At 47.3% G+C, this 16,643-nt stretch overlaps 1 protein-coding gene across 1 annotated transcript in view; it reads left to right on the top strand.

Moving 5' to 3' along the window:
- Positions 1-8,256, top strand: part of DES (desmin) — a 44,578-nt gene extending 36,322 nt beyond the window's left edge. Inside the window, exons 7-9 of the mRNA XM_029586492.1 lie at positions 123-166; positions 2,735-2,817; positions 6,897-8,256. Coding sequence (XP_029442352.1) covers positions 123-166; positions 2,735-2,817; positions 6,897-6,938 — 169 coding nt within the window. The 3' untranslated portion in view covers positions 6,939-8,256. The remainder of the gene's footprint in view (positions 1-122; positions 167-2,734; positions 2,818-6,896) is intronic.
- Positions 8,257-16,643: the final 8,387 nt, after the last annotated feature.

Genomic DNA, 16,643 nt, shown 5'->3' with positions numbered 1-16,643 from the left:
TGTTCTCATCCAGCTTGTTTATGGGGTGCTGGACGATTCTGCGTATCAGCTCAGTAAATACACGATGCTCTGTAAGGATTCCTAGTTTGATGGCGGTTTTTTCTGTCCCTCCTGTGTTGCAGGATCACTCTTCCCATTCAGACGTTTTCTGCATTAAGCTTCCGAGGTAAGTGGCTGCGAGACGGGGTGGGAGTGATACGGTTTGTGCCCTGCTTGGCTGGCACGGGTTTCTCAGCTCTCATAGCTGGTGGGGATGGGGTTGGGAGTGCTGTAACCTGAACTTCGGGTGCCGTCACTCTCACGGTCAGCAGTGCAATCCCCCCAAACACAAAAACCTTGCTAGGACACTTCCGTCTTATTCACAGGCGCACCACATGCTGACAGCAGCCTTCAGTCGACGAGTTCTGCGCTGCACAGATGTTACTTAGCTTTGCTGCTTAGACTTTGCCGGAGCCAGGCATTTTAGATTCCTTATCCAGATGTGCAATTCTTTGGAGTGAAGGTCCCAGGCGGAAGATGGGAAAATTCCATTCAGGATTTGTAGCTGCCTAATCTCCCTGGAGCTCACTCACGCTCAGGGACCTTCATTTTCGCTTTTTATTTTGCTGTTTTTGGGAATTTTAATGTCAGAAGAAGTTGTGGCGCCCCCTTGGGTCCCTGCTCAGAAACCCCATCCTCTTCAGCCCTCCCAGTGCAGCTGCTTTCCCATTCAGTGTGGCCAGTGTCCGTCAGCCTCAGGGCAGTGCGGACACAGGTTTTACCTCCCTGCCTCACCGGCACATTTAGCTTGCAGGAGATTGCTCACTCTGCGCGCCCTCCCAGAGCGTCTCCTCCTAATTATTTGCAGGGAGATAGATTTTTCTTGGATCCTCTTTTGGGACTCTCATGAAGGGGCTGAAGGCCTGTGAGCCTCACTCTACTCCTTAGGTGAGGCAAGCACCAATGACAGCACCCAACAGCATCAGGTTTTTGATGGCCAAGATGTATCCTGTTTTTTTTCAGAAGGGACGGCTGCTTTAACCTTTCACCCTTTGGAGAAGGCTCCCCCTGACACAAAGGATAAGGGCTGAAGACTTATGAGCCCTAATCTACTCCCTAAGAACACAAGAACATAAGAAATTGCCATGCTGGGTCAGACCAAGGGTCCATCAAGCCCAGCATCCTGTTTCCAACAGAGGCCAATCCAGGCCATAAGAACCTGGCAAGTACCCAAACACTAAGAAGATCCCCTGCTACTGATGCAATTAATAGCAGTGGCTATTCCCTAAGTAAACTTGATTAATAGCCATTAATGGACTTCTCCTCCAAGAACTTATCCAACCCTTTTTTGAACCCAGCTACACTTACTGCTCTAACCACATCCTCTGGCAACAAATTCCAGAGCTTTATTGTGCGTTGAGTGAAATAGAATTTTCTCCAATTAGTCTTAAATGTGCTACTTGCTAACTTCATGGAATGCCCCCTAGTCCTTCTATTATTTGAAAGAGTAAATACCCGATTCACATTTACTCATTCAAGACCTTTCATGATCTTAAAGACCTCTATCATATCCCCCCTCAGCCGTTTCTTCTCCAAGCTGAAAAGTCCTAACCTCTTTAGTCTTTCCTCATAGGGGAGCTGTTCCATCTCCTTTATCATTTTGGTCGCCCTTCTCTGTACCTTCTCCATCACAACTATATCTTTTTTTGAGATGTGGCGACCAGAATTGTACACAGTATTCAAGGTGCGGTCTCACCATGGAGCGATACAGAGGCATTATGACATTTTCCGTTTAGCATGTGGCACAGTTAAAACTAATCAGAGAAAACTCTTTTTCACTCAAAGTACAATTAAGCTCTCGAATTCATTGCCAGAGAATGTGGTTAAGGCATTTGATGTAGCTGGGTTTAAAATAGGTTTGGATAATTTCCTGGAGGAGAAGTCAATAAACTGCTGTTAATCAATAGGGAATAGCCACTGCTTGGTGCCAGCATTAGCAGCAGGGGATCTGTTTAATGTTTGGGTACTTGCCAGGTACTTGTGAGTTGGATCGGCCATTGTTAGAATAACAGCACCCAAGGAAAGGACCCCCCCCCCCCCCCAATACCCAGGCCATAAGCGAGACAGAGAGCACTGCATGGGAGACGAGCTAGCGGGAGCAGCCCTGTAGAATAAATAAGCTCGTGTGCCCTTTAAACCACTCCCAGCAAAGGCTTACAAAGAAATATCAGTGGAAAAATGGCTTTGTGCTAAGAAACAGAAGAAAAATCCATAGGGAAGTCATTTTCCACGGATTTCTTTTCTTATAAAATTGAAATTCCCAGGAAAAGTAAAGTGAAGCCTGAAAGTGAAGGCGCGAGCTCCTGCTGTAAAGGGCTTGGTGCTCCCCCCCCAGCTCCTCTCACGCCAGCTTCTTAGGAGAAGGCGGGGCAGCAGCCTGGGGGAGGGGGCAGGGAGAGAAGATGAGGCTCTGTCTGGCCCAGTCTAGGTGGGGGAATTCTGGCGCAGATCCCTTGGTCTCTGGGTGGACCATTTCAGTACCTGCCGCGCTGTAACACGAGCCACCCCCAGGGCAGCTTCTCATACGCCGGCAGCACTGCCCTGGACGTGGCGCGTTCCTCTCTGTTCCACGCACATTGAAGGGATGCTCTGGGATCTCTGACTCTCCCCCTCCTGAAGCCTCTGTGAGTGGAAGGCCTCCGGCTCTCTCTGCCAGCTGCATTGGCTCACTTTGCTCTTCTGTCCTCCCGCACAGAGACTAGTCCGGAGCAGCGCGCCGCCGAGATGCACACCAAGAAAACGGTGATGATCAAGACCATCGAGACCCGGGATGGGGAGGTAAGGGTCACACCCCCGCCCCGGGGAGGCGCCAGGGCCTTACCCTTCCTCACGGAGCGACTCCCGAGTCCTCCCCTGCAACGCGCCTCCCTCGTGTCAGCCTGAGACTTGGCTCAGACACCTGGCGGGACTGACTCTTGCTGAAGGATACGAGGACCGGGCACCCCTGCTAGTTGGAAACGATCCTGGCCTGCCAGAGATAAGGTTCTGGGTCCTCACTTCCTGCTTTCTGGCAGACTGGGTTCTGTTATCTGACGCCCTTAGGCTCTGGCCTCTTATCACTGCCTCACACTTGGGAGTTTATTCACAGAGCTGTGAAACAAACACAACCACACAGCTCATGTGTAATACACACTCAGGCTGCCAGCACTCTTGGGAGGTTTCCTACCACTAAAAACATGGAGTTTCTGGCTAACAAATCATTGTTGCCTCTTAATAACAGATAATGAATGATTATTCCCCTCAGCATCGGCTCCTGACCCATAGCTTTTACTGTGCCTTGGCACCTCTCCAGGGAACAGACAGGAAGGGGCAGGAGGGGTGCGCCAGAGCTGTGATTGGGGAAAACTCTGTTCTGGATGGGGAGGGAAAAGCAACCACGCACACCAGAAATGACCCTCTGAAGGCACCTGGCTACATCCTCTGAATATCCCAGCCGGAGTCACCCAGGTCACTCCCGGGTAGTCCCTCGCTCATTGCACCGCTAAGTATAGCCCTCCTTAGCTGCTCGCCTGGAACAGCAGCACATCTGGCCAGTAACAGGCTTGCTTTTCCTGTCCATTGTAGTCTGCAGTCCCTCGCTCTACGATTATTCTCACGTTGCTATGTAACTCCTTGATGGAGGCCTGCTAGCCTACACGCCTGAGTACATAGGAGGTATAGAGGGGTGTCAGGCCATCATCCCCAATCATGGGCACTTTCTCCTTCCAAAGATCCAGGAAGACCTCCAGCCGTGTCACAGACCCTCCTTCCATGTGAAAGTAATCCATGTAACTTGTACATCCTCAGTGTTAGGAGAGAGCCCGGTCTGCTGGCTGCCTCCTGCCGTGTCACAGATCCTCCTTCCATGTGAAAGTAATCCATGTAACTTGTACATCCTCAGTGTTAGGAGAGAGCCCGGTCTGGTGGCTGCCTCCAGCCGTGTCACAGATCCTCCTTCCATGTGAAAGTAATCCATGTAACTTGTACATCCTCAGTGTTAGGAGAGAGCCCGGTCTGGTGGCTGCCTCCAGCCGTGTCACAGATCCTCCTTCCATGTGAAAGTAATCCATGTAACTTGTACATCCTCAGTGTTAGGAGAGAGCCCGGTCTGGTGGCTGCCTCCAGCCGTGTCACAGATCCTCCTTCCATGTGAAAGTAATCCATGTAACTTGTACATCCTCAGTGTTAGGAGAGAGCCCGGTCTGGTGGCTGCCTCCAGCCGTGTCACAGATCCTCCTTCCATGTGAAAGTAATCCATGTAACCTGTGCATCCTCAGTGTTAGGAGAGAGCCCGGTCTGCTGGCTGCCTCCAGCCGTGTCACAGATCCTCCTTCCATGTGAAAGTAATCCATGTAACTTGTACATCCTCAGTGTTAGGAGAGAGCCCGGTCTGGTGGCTGCCTCCAGCCGTGTCACAGATCCTCCTTCCATGTGAAAGTAATCCATGTAACTTGTACATCCTCAGTGTTAGGAGAGAGCCCGGTCTGGTGGCTGCCTCCAGCCGTGTCACAGATCCTCCTTCCATGTGAAAGTAATCCATGTAACTTGTACATCCTCAGTGTTAGGAGAGAGCCCGGTCTGGTGGCTGCCTCCAGCCGTGTCACAGATCCTCCTTCCATGTGAAAGTAATCCATGTAACCTGTGCATCCTCAGTGTTAGGAGAGAGCCCGGTCTGGTGGCTGCCTCCAGCCGTGTCACAGATCCTCCTTCCATGTGAAAGTAATCCATGTAACTTGTACATCCTCAGTGTTAGGAGAGAGCCCGGTCTGGTGGCTGCCTCCAGCCGTGTCACAGATCCTCCTTCCATGTGAAAGTAATCCATGTAACCTGTACATCCTCAGTGTTAGGAGAGAGCCCGGTCTGGTGGCTGCCTCCAGCCGTGTCACAGATCCTCCTTCCATGTGAATGTAATCCATGTAACCTGTACATCCTCAGTGTTAGGAGAGAGCCCGGTCTGCTGGCTGCCTCCAGCCGTGTCACAGATCCTCCTTCCATGTGAAAGTAATCCATGTAACCTGTGCATCCTCAGTGTTAGGAGAGAGCCCGGTCTGCTGGCTGCCTCCTGCCGTGTCACAGATCCTCCTTCCATGTGAAAGTAATCCATGTAACTTGTACATCCTCAGTGTTAGGAGAGAGCCCGGTCTGCTGGCTGCCTCCTGCCGTGTCACAGATCCTCCTTCAATGTGAAAGTAATCCATGTAACTTGTGCATCCTCAGTGTTAGGAGAGAGCCCGGTCTGATGGCTGCCTCCAGCCGTGTCACAGATCCTCCTTCCATGTGAAAGTAATCCATGTAACTTGTACATCCTCAGTGTTAGGAGAGAGCCCGGTCTGCTGGCTGCCTCCAGCCGTGTCACAGATCCTCCTTCCATGTGAAAGTAATCCATGTAGCTTGTTCATCCTCAGTGTTAGGAGAGAGCCCGGTCTGGTGGCTGCCTCCAGCCGTGTCACAGATCCTCCTTCCATGTGAAAGTAATCCATGTAACCTGTACATCCTCAGTGTTAGGAGAGAGCCCGGTCTGCTGGCTGCCTCCAGCCGTGTCACAGATCCTCCTTCCATGTGAAAGTAATCCATGTAACCTGTGCATCCTCAGTGTTAGGAGAGAGCCCGGTCTGCTGGCTGCCTCCAGCCATGTCACAGATCCTCCTTCCATGTGAAAGTAATCCATGTAACCTGTGCATCCTCAGTGTTAGGAGAGAGCCCGGTCTGGTGGCTGCCTCCAGCCGTGTCACAGATCCTCCTTCCATGTGAAAGTAATCCATGTAACTTGTACATCCTCAGTGTTAGGAGAGAGCCCGGTCTGGTGGCTGCCTCCAGCCGTGTCACAGATCCTCCTTCCATGTGAAAGTAATCCATGTAACCTGTGCATCCTCAGTGTTAGGAGAGAGCCCGGTCTGCTGGCTGCCTCCTGCCGTGTCACAGATCCTCCTTCCATGTGAAAGTAATCCATGTAACCTGTGCATCCTCAGTGTTAGGAGAGAGCCCGGTCTGGTGGCTGCCTCCAGCCGTGTCACAGATCCTCCTTCCATGTGAAAGTAATCCATGTAACCTGTGCATCCTCAGTGTTAGGAGAGAGCCCGGTCTGCTGGCTGCCTCCAGCCGTGTCACAGATCCTCCTTCCATGTGAAAGTAATCCATGTAACTTGTGCATCCTCAGTGTTAGGAGAGAGCCCGGTCTGCTGACTGCCTCCAGCCGTGTCACAGATCCTCCTTCCATGTGAAAGTAATCCATGTAACTTGTACATCCTCAGTGTTAGGAGAGAGCCCGGTCTGGTGGCTGCCTCCAGCCGTGTCACAGATCCTCCTTCCATGTGAAAGTAATCCATGTAACTTGTACATCCTCAGTGTTAGGAGAGAGCCCGGTCTGGTGGCTGCCTCCAGCCGTGTCACAGATCCTCCTTCCATGTGAAAGTAATCCATGTAACCTGTGCATCCTCAGTGTTAGGAGAGAGCCCGGTCTGCTGGCTGCCTCCAGCCATGTCACAGATCCTCCTTCCATGTGAAAGTAATCCATGTAACTTGTGCATCCTCAGTGTTAGGAGAGAGCCCGGTCTGCTGGCTGCCTCCAGCTGTGTCACAGATCCTCCTTCCATGTGAAAGTAATCCATGTAACTTGTACATCCTCAGTGTTAGGAGAGAGCCCGGTCTGGTGGCTGCCTCCAGCCGTGTCACAGATCCTCCTTCCATGTGAAAGTAATCCATGTAACTTGTACATCCTCAGTGTTAGGAGAGAGCCCGGTCTGGTGGCTGCCTCCAGCCGTGTCACAGATCCTCCTGCTGTCTGGAAGGGAAGGTGGAGTTGCTGTCTCTAATGGTTTACAATTTGTACTTGTACCGGTGTCTCTTTCTGTACTCTCTACCTCTCCTCTTCTCTCTAGGTTGTCTCTGAGGCCTCACAGCAGCACCATGAGGTGCTCTAAATATGGAGCAGACGGACGGACAAGTGGCAAGGAGGAAGCACGGCTCAGCAGAATCCTCTGAGATTTCCCACCTTTGCATGCAGACCTGATGCCTGTTCAGTGCCTTTCAGAATTGCCAGCAAGATGCTCTCTCTTATTAATATCCAGGTTGCGAAAGAATGCCAGAGACTGTGGGGCGAGTCCGAGCGGCCACTGATTTCTGTAGTTTTGCCTTATAATGTTTCCTGCCAAGCACACAGCAGCAGAGGGATGGCATTGTACGTCTCCGCTGCGACTCACGCGCTGCCAATGCACCTTCCCTGCGTCTCCTCCCCCGCTGCATTCTGCTCCTTCTCTTCTGAGCAGTTCTGCTTCATAACCCATCTCTCCCTGCTCCCCGGGGTTGCAAGGGGAACGTGTGCCCTCGGGACTTGCTGTGGAGGAGGAGATGAAGGGACGTGTGATACTGCTGACTCACTGGGTACACTGCTCTTGCAAACGAAGCGATGAAATGAAATCCATCCCCAACGCCATCACAGAAATCAAAGGACTGCAGCTGTCCAGATGCAAGCGTGAAGCTGCTGAGTACTGGGCCTCACTGGAGGAAGGGGCTGTTCCTCGTGGAGGTTAGGAGGAGGCCGACTGGCCTAGAGCCAGGGCTGTCTTTAGTGTGGTAGTAAGACGTGGCCTTTTCAAAGGCTCCTCGCTCACTGACAACCATCAGCCCTGTGATTGCCTTGCAGCCAGGCCCATGGGTGGTCTGCAGGAGAAAGCCAGGGGTGGAGCTCAGGATCCTGACCCAGTTCCCTCTTCCTGCCACCAGCCCATGCTGCAGGGCTTGCCATAGGCCTGTACAGTGTGACCACGGTGGGGGCCCCACCAGCTGGGGGACCAAGCGCGATTGCCCCCTTGGACCCGGCTAAAGGTGGCTCTGGAACCTTCTCTGGGAGGAGAAAGTGAGTCACCTGTGCAAACGAGTTTTTATCTCCCGGGCAGCCCCTTGCATTTAGCTGCTAAGTCTCCAGTCCTCCCCTCATTCCAGATCTGTGGTGGCCTTTTCTGTTTGGGGGATCCCAAAGTGGAAGCCTTGAATCCGCCCACTCCTCGTGGGACCAAAGAAGAGTCTGGGGGTGGTGATGAGCAGGTGTGGGAGGAGGAGGAGCGAGAAGGGTGAAAGGAAGTGGACGGGGGAGGGGGGAGGTTCAGCCCACGCGTGTCACTCACATGATTGTCTCTCTCAGCACACACAGCACGCCACGTCCGCCCTGGCCTGCAGGCTGGAGGCGAGCAGGGGCTCTGAAAGGAACCTGGAAATAAACTTGAGTAGCACAAACCTGGACTCTCGTTTCTTCCTTCCTGGGAGGGGTTTTACCTCTTTTCCTTCTCTCTCTTCTTGCATGGACCACAATACAAGAAACTGATAATACGTAATGTAAAACCCCCCACCACTCCTTACCACGTATCACCACGCCACAGCGAGGGGATGCACAAATAATGCCAACTCTCAGCCATGCGTGAGCAGAGGCTGTGGCGGAGGTGGGGAGTACAGAACACATTCAGGGCTTCATTTCCTACAGCTCTTGCCCCGTAACTAAACAAAATAAAATAAATTCTAAGTCTATGGGAAAAAAGCTTAGTAAATAAGTCCTGAGGCTCTTATACTCTATAGGAGACATAGATCATAATAAGAGAGGATTTTATTAGCATTGGAAAAGTGAGTAAAATTAGCTTTTTTGCAAGTTGTAAACTGAAGGCCTTTTTTAGGTCTCACTTTAAGCAAATTTAAAATATGCCCCTAAGGTCCCCATTCACATTCTGGCCAAAAATGAGTTTGTGATTTCTCAGTTTAATCTCACATTTTTACTGAATACCTTAGATGAATCTTCCTGTAGTCCTTTGTGTGATAATGCACTGGCAGGAGGTTTGAATAACTTCCAGCGCTTCAGGTGGACAAGGAGTTTATTTTGACTCTCAGAGAATGTCACCAAAATTAAATGAAAATTTCCTCTCTTTACTGAATAACATCACAACAGTTCTTCCAGTTATTCCCTATAACTCAGTTTTCCTAATATTAATAGAATGTAAGCCACTATCCTAGCACCTCTCTACTAACCAGAAATAAAATAAAACAAAAAATGATCTAAAATGTCCTTATTTGCCCTCTCTACAAAACAACAAAAGACTATATTTATTTTGGTTACTGGATGAGTGATTTCTTGCCAAGTTAACTTACTAAGAAACTTCCTGCAGCAAGAAAATCCTTTTCCGATTTTTTTTCTTACAACCCAAAAGCAAGCTGCAGGTAATATCTCATGGCATCCTTATTTCTGTCTCTGGTTCTCTCTGACTGAACCACAAAAACCAAGAAAGTACTTCTCTTTTCTTTCTAGATTTCAAAGAGAAAGGTGTGATTGGTTAATAAGTCTTTTCAGTATTCATTCCCTTGCCTGTTATTAGCTACAAGGACAAATAGGTAAGGTATTGCTTAACAAAGCTCTGAGACAAAGGTCTGTCATTCACTAGTTTGAATTCCAATAGTGCCTGATAGGCTTGCACAGATGAGTTAAATATAATACACCAATAAATTTAAAGGACTCTTTTACACATTCCTATTACCTTAACAACCTTAACTAAATCAAGAACTCCACAAAATTAAGATAAAGGTAGCATCCAGCAGAAAGAGAGAAGCCTTCCTGTCTTTTGCATCGAGTGTCACATGTATGATTTTTTGCCTGTTGATGAGAAATTGTATGTGTGCACCTGGTGCAGACCTCCGGATTTCAGAGAATGAGTCCAGTTTCTGGAAGTTAGAGTAGCAGACCTGGAGGATCTGAAGCAGACAGTGAGGTATATAAGGGAGACCTTCAAGGAAATAGTAGCCAAGTTCCAATTCCAGTCTGGCAACCCTGGTGCTGCCTTGGAGGAGGAAGGTTACCAAGTCAGAGACCATCATCCTGGTGTAGCAGCAAGGACCTACTCTCCAATAGATTCAATGTCCTCTCTCATCGAGGACAAATCTCCCAGGACTACTGCCCAGGAGAGGAGGGTTAGGTTGGCCACACAGCTGGTGATTCAATTTTTAGGAATGTAGAGAGCTGGGTGGCTGGTGGACATGAGGACTGCCTGGTAACATGCCTACCTGGTATGAAGGTGGAGGACTTTATGCATCATCTAGATAGGATTTTAGACAGTGCTGGGGAGGAGCCGGCTGTCGTGGTACGTGTGGGCACCAACGACATAGGAAAATGTGGGAGGGAGGTTCTGGAAGCCACATTTAGGCTCTTAGGTAGAAAGCTTAAATCCAGAACCTGCATGATAGCATTCTCTGAAAGGCTCCCTGTTCCACGCGCAGGTCACCAGAGGCAGGCAGAGCTCCGGAGTCTCAATGCGTGGATGAGATGATGGTGCAAGGAAGAGGGATTCAGTTTTGTAAGGAACTGGCCAAACGTTTGTGGAAGGGGGAGTCTTTTCTGAAAGGACATTCTCCATCTTAACCAGGGTGGAACCAGGACACTGGCACTAACCTTTAAAAAGGTGATACAGCAGCTTTTAAACTAGAACAAGCAAGGAAAGCTGACAGTTGCTCAGCAGTGCATGGTTCAGAGGGAAGTATCTTTGAAGGATTTTAATGAAACAGGAGAATTAGGGATCCCAACAGAGAGGTTAAAGTAAAAGTAAAAATAATTCATGTGCCTATAAGTAAAGAACCACCTGAGTTAAACGATTCCAAATTATGCCTGTTAACTGATAAGAAGGTTATTAATACCAACAAAAAACACACTTTGAAATGTCTGTATGCCAATGCCAGAAGTCTAAGAAGTAAGATGGGTGAGTTAGAGTGTAAAGCAGTGAATGATGAGATTGACTTAATTGGCATCTCAGAGATGTGTTTGAAGGAGGATAACCAATGGGACAGTGCTATACCAGGGTACAAATTATATTGCAATGATATGGTGGATCCACTTGGGTGCAGGGTGGCACTTTATGTCCTGCTAGAGACTACATGCACATTAGAATCCTTATGAGTAGACATTCCAAGTGTTGGGGAAGAGTATAACAATAGGAGTATACTACCATCTACATGGTCAATATGATAAGATGGATGATGAAATGCTAGGAGAAATAAGGGAAGCTAACCAATTTGGCAGTGCAGTAATAATGGAGGATTTTTAAAAAGTATTATTTATACTTTATTAAGCTTTTGAAATCATGTAAGATATGATACAAAAACTAGATATATCAAGAAAAGAAGCAAATGTAATATAGTAAGTCAAAACATCATACTTGATAAAGTCCGCATTACTAGGGACTGCTAATACAAAATATGCACATTACTTATATAAAGGAAAACACAGCCTAGTTAGATCAATTAACCCATTCAACACACAAAATCTCCATTGAGCATCATGTCAATTTATCTACAATAAATGTTTCCAAATACATAGGATCTACAAAAATAAACTTATTTCCTTGATAATTAACTCTACATTTGCATGGAAACTTCAGGAAGAAAGTAGCTCCCATTGACAAGAGCTTCGGTTTCATCTGTATAAATAATTTCCTCTTTACCTGAGTCTCCTTAGAGACATCAGGAAAGATTTGTACTCTTGGGCCACAGAATAGTGAATTCTTACATTTAAAATATTGTCTAAAGAAAATCTCTCTATCATTGCTCAAGGCAAAAGAGACAATCAATGTAGCTCTAGAAGAAATAACATCATTAGACGTCTGAAGAAATAGAGTAAGATCTGAGCTTAGGGAGGGGTACAAAAGATTTATCCAATGCAAACTGAAGAATTTCAATTGCATATCTCTTAAAGAGCTCATTACCAGAGATTACCCTAGAATAAGGAAAAGTAAATTATTAGCTCTCATCTGATTTTCCAACCTCTCGGTCTTATGATCTAATAATAAACTTTCTTTAATACCAGCAGCTACTGACTGTTGTAAATTGGCAACTACACCTATCTGTGACTCCAATTGAGTTTCTACATTATTAAGCCTATTATCCACATCAGATAATTTAGAAGATGTATCTGTCCAAAATTCACATAGTTGAGATACTACATTTAACAAATTAAATTCAATACGGTTGACTGTATTTCAAATATCCCTTAAGGAAATATCACCAATATTTCCCACTATATCTGAACCAGCCCCTTGAATCCCCTGAGGCAGGGAGACAGGAGCGGGAACAGGGAGTAAAGTTATCTCATTAGGCAAAATGGATAAAGTTTCCAAAGTTACCTCTAAAGCATTCATTTGATTAGAAATAGGAATTACCAACTGCTGTTGTAAAGGGGAGTTTATAACTTCGGCACTGTCTACCTTCTGAAGACTCTGTGGGTTGGGAGGGTGGAGACTAGCCCTGAGGCTCAAGGAAGTTTCCAGTTCGTTACTCAGATTAAGCTGCAGTGTTGAACTTGGACGATTAATGTGAAGATCCATTGGTCCTATGATTGGTGTAGACATCTGGGGGGGGAGTTACCATCTTTCCTTGTCTTTTTCTCCCCATCTTAGGCTTGGAAAAAGCTGACACAAGCGGTGCACCCCTTTAGTACGCGGCTTTGGCACACCGGCGGTGGCGCGCCGCAGGGTGCCACTTTTTAAAAGCCTCCCGGTATGTAGATAGTGTCTGTGCACGGTGGCTCCAATGTTGCCAGAAGCGGGGATTTCCCTCCCAGGGTCTCACTGTCAGGGCAGGTCAGAAGCATGGTCCCATAATGGGGATTTTAATTACTGGATAAATGTAACATCAGGGCATGCTAGAGAGACATAAAGTTCCTGCATGAAATAAATGACGGCTTCATGGAGCAATTGGTTCAGGATCTGATGAGAGAGGGAGCTATTTTAGATCTAATTCTTAGTGGAATGCAGGATTTGGTGAGAGAGGTAACAGTGGTGGGGCCACTTGGCAATAGTGATCATAACATGATCAAATTTGAACTAATGACTGGAAGGAGACAACAAGTAAATCTACAGCTCTAACACCAAACTTTCAAGAGGGAAACTTTGCTAAAATGAGGAAAATAGGAAAAATCTGAAATCTACAGCTACAAAGGTTAAGAGTGTGCAACAGGCATGGACATTGTTTAAAAATACCATCTTTGAAGTATGGTCCATATGTATTCCACACATTAAAAAGGTGGAAGGAAGGCCACACAATTGCCAGAATGGTTAAAAGTGAAAGAGGCTATTTTATCCATATGAAGTTCCTTTAAAAATTGGAAGAAGGAACCATCTGAAGAAAATAGGAAAAAGCATAAGCATTGTCTAGTTAAGTGTAAAACATTGATAAGACAGGCGAAGAGAGAATTTGAAATGACGTTGACTGTAGAGGCGAAACCTCATAATAAAAATTGTTTAAAATATATCCAAAGCAGGAAGCCTGCAAGGAAGTTGGTTGGACTGTTAGATGACTGAGGGGTTAAAGGGGCTCTTAGGGAAGATAAGGTCATCGCAGAAAGACTAAATGAATTCTTTGCTTCCGTGTCTATTAATGAGGATGTTGGGGAGATACCCATTCCAGAGAAAGTTTTCAAGGGTGATGATTTGGATGAACTGAAGTAAATCATGGTAAACCTGGAAGATGTAGTAGGCCAGATTGGCAATCTGAAGAGTAGCAAATCACCTGGACAGGATGGTATGCATCCTAGGGTACTGAAGGAACTAAAAAATGAAATTCCAGACCTATTACTAGTAATTTGTAATTTTTAATTAAAATCGTCCATTGTGCCTGAGGACTGGAGGGTGGCCAATGTAACCCCAATATTTAAAAAGGGCTCCAGGGGCGATCCGGGAAACTACAGACCGGTTAGCCTGACTTCAGTGCCGGGAAAAATAGTGGAAATTATTCTAAAGATCAAAATCACAGAACATATAGAAAGACATGGTTTAATGGAACAAAGTCAGCATGGCTTTACCCAAGGGAAGTCTTGCCTCACAAATCTGCTTCATTTTTTTGAAGGGGTTAATAACCATGTGGATAAAGGTGAACCGGTAGATGTAATGTATTTGGATTTTCAGAAGGCGTTTGACAAAGTCCCTCATGAGAGATTTCTAAGAAATTAGGAAGTCATAGGATAGGAGGCGATGTCAGTCTGAAGATCACTACTGATCACCTGAGTAATAGTGACCATCAGATAGTATGGTTTGATATCGCAAATAGGATACAGAGAAGTCACACAAGGACCCAAGTTTTGAATTTGACAAATATAGACTTTGTTAAAATGGGAATGAACATGGAAGATTGACTGGAAGGCTGGGGGAAAATGTGCGAGGTTGAACAACAGTGGGCCAAATTAAAAGGAGAAATTACAAAGGCAACAACTCTATATGTTAAGAAAAGAAAAGGAAAAAGAAACTGATCTGGTTCTCTAAGGAGGTGGCTGAAAAAATTAAGTAAAAAAGAACAGCGTTCAAGAAGTATAAAGGATCCCAAAAGAAAGAACACAGGAAGAATATCTGATGAAAGTGAGGGAGACGAAGAAAGAAATCAGGAAAGCAAAAGTCAGGTGGAAGAAAGGATTGACAGAGAGGTAAAGAGAGGTGACAAAACATTTTTCAGATTTATCAGAGAAAGGAGGGAGGCCCTAAGTGGTGAAGTGAAACTGAAAGGAGGAAATGATCAATGTGTGGAGAGAGAAGAAGAAATGGCAGAAATATTAAACAAATACTTCAGTGTTCACTAAGGAAGACCCTGGAGAAGGACTGCTGCTCGTGGATAAGATTGTAGATGGAGATGAGGAAGATGAAACTCCATTTACAGAGGAGAATGTATGGGAAGAGCTGGGGAAACTGAAAGTGGACAAAGCCATGGGGCCTGATGAGGTTCATCCCAGGATACTGAGGGAGCTCAGAGATGCTGGAGGCTCCGCTGTGTGACCTGTTCTATAGATCCCTGGAAAGTGGACAAAGCCATGGGGCCTGATGAGGTTCATCCCAGGATACTGAGGGAGCTCAGAGATGTGCTGGCGGCTCCGCTGTGTGACCTGTTCAATAGATCCCTGGAAAGTGGACAAAGCCATGGGGCCTGATGAGGTTCATCCCAGGATACTGAGGGAGCTCAGAGATGTGCTGGCGGGTCCCGCTGTGTGACCTGTACTATAGATCCCTGGAAAGTGGACAAAGCCATGGGGCCTGATGAGGTTCATCCCAGGATACTGAGGGAGCTCAGAGATGAGCTGGGGGGTCCCACTGTGTGACCTGTTCAATAGATCCCTGGAAAGTGGACAAAGCCATGGGGCCTGATGAGGTTCATCCCAGGATACTGAGGGAGCTCAGAGATGTGCTGGCGGCTCCGCTGTGTGACCTGTTCAATAGATCCCTGGAAAGTGGACAAAGCCATGGGGCCTGATGAGGTTCATCCCAGGATACTGAGGGAGCTCAGAGATGCGCTGGCGGCTCCGCTGCGTGACCTGTTCAATAGATCCCTGGAAAGTGGACAAAGCCATGGGGCCTGATGAGGTTCATCCCAGGATACTGAGGGAGCTCAGAGATGTGCTGGCGGCTCCGCTGTGTGACCTGTTCAATAGATCCCTGGAAAGTGGACAAAGCCATGGGGCCTGATGAGGTTCATCCCAGGATACTGAGGGAGCTCAGAGATGCGCTGGCGGCTCCGCTGTGTGACCTGTTCAATAGATCCCTGGAAAGTGGACAAAGCCATGGGGCCTGATGAGGTTCATCCCAGGATACTGAGGGAGCTCAGAGATGTGCTGGCGGCTCCGCTGTGTGACCTGTTCAATAGATCCCTGGAAACGGGAGTGGTGCCGAGTGATTGGAGGAGAGCGGTGGTGGTCCCGCTTCACAAGAGTGGGAGCAGAGAGGAGGCTGGAAACTACAGACCGGTTACATCACCTCGGTGGTGGGAAAAGTAATGGAGTCGCTGCTGAAGGAAAGGATAGAGAAGTATCTACAGTCAGGAGGATTGCTGGACCCGAGGCAGCGCGGATTCAGCAGGGGAAGATCCTGTCAGACAAATCTGATTGATTTTTTTGATTAGCTGACTAGAAAATTGGATCAAGGAAGAGTGATTTACTTAGATTTCAGCAAAGCTTTTGATAGGATCCCACATAGGAGGCTTGTGAATAAAATAAGAAGCTTGGGAGTGAGCACCAGGGTGATGGTGTGAATTACAAACTGGTTGACTGACAGGAGACAGCAAATAATGGTAAATGGAGCATACTCTGAAGAGAGAACAGTGTGAAGTAGAGTGCTGCGGGGATCAGTGGTGGAACAGATTCTGTTCAACAACTTTGTGAGCAATATTGCAGAAGGGATAGAAGGTAATGTTTGTCTATTTGCGGATGACACTAAGATCTACAACAGAGTGGACACGCCAGAAGGAGTAGAGAGAATGAGACGCGATTTAAGGAAGCCTGAAGAGTGGTCAAAGATATAGCAGCTGGGATTCAATGCCAAGAAGCGCAGTCATGTATCTGGGGTGCAGTAATCCAAAAGAGCCGGATGTGATGGGGGGAAGGCTGATGTGCACGGACTAAGAGCAGGATCTTGGGATAAAAGTGTCTAGCGATCTGAAGATGGCAAAGCAATGCGACAAGGCGATAGCTAAAGCCAGAAGAATTCTGGGCTGTGTAGAGAGAGGAATAACCAGTAAGAAAAGGGAAGTGATGATCTGCTTTTACAGGTCCTTGGTGAGGCCTCACCTGGAGTACTATATTTAGTTTTGGAGAGCGTATCTCAATAGGGACAGAGACAGGATGGAGG

Source organism: Rhinatrema bivittatum, unplaced genomic scaffold (genome assembly GCF_901001135.1).
Source record: "Rhinatrema bivittatum unplaced genomic scaffold, aRhiBiv1.1, whole genome shotgun sequence".
In the NCBI taxonomy this organism is placed as follows: domain Eukaryota; kingdom Metazoa; phylum Chordata; class Amphibia; order Gymnophiona; family Rhinatrematidae; genus Rhinatrema; species Rhinatrema bivittatum.
Note: the sequence above shows the minus strand (reverse complement) of the source record. Positions and strands in the feature narration are given on the sequence as shown.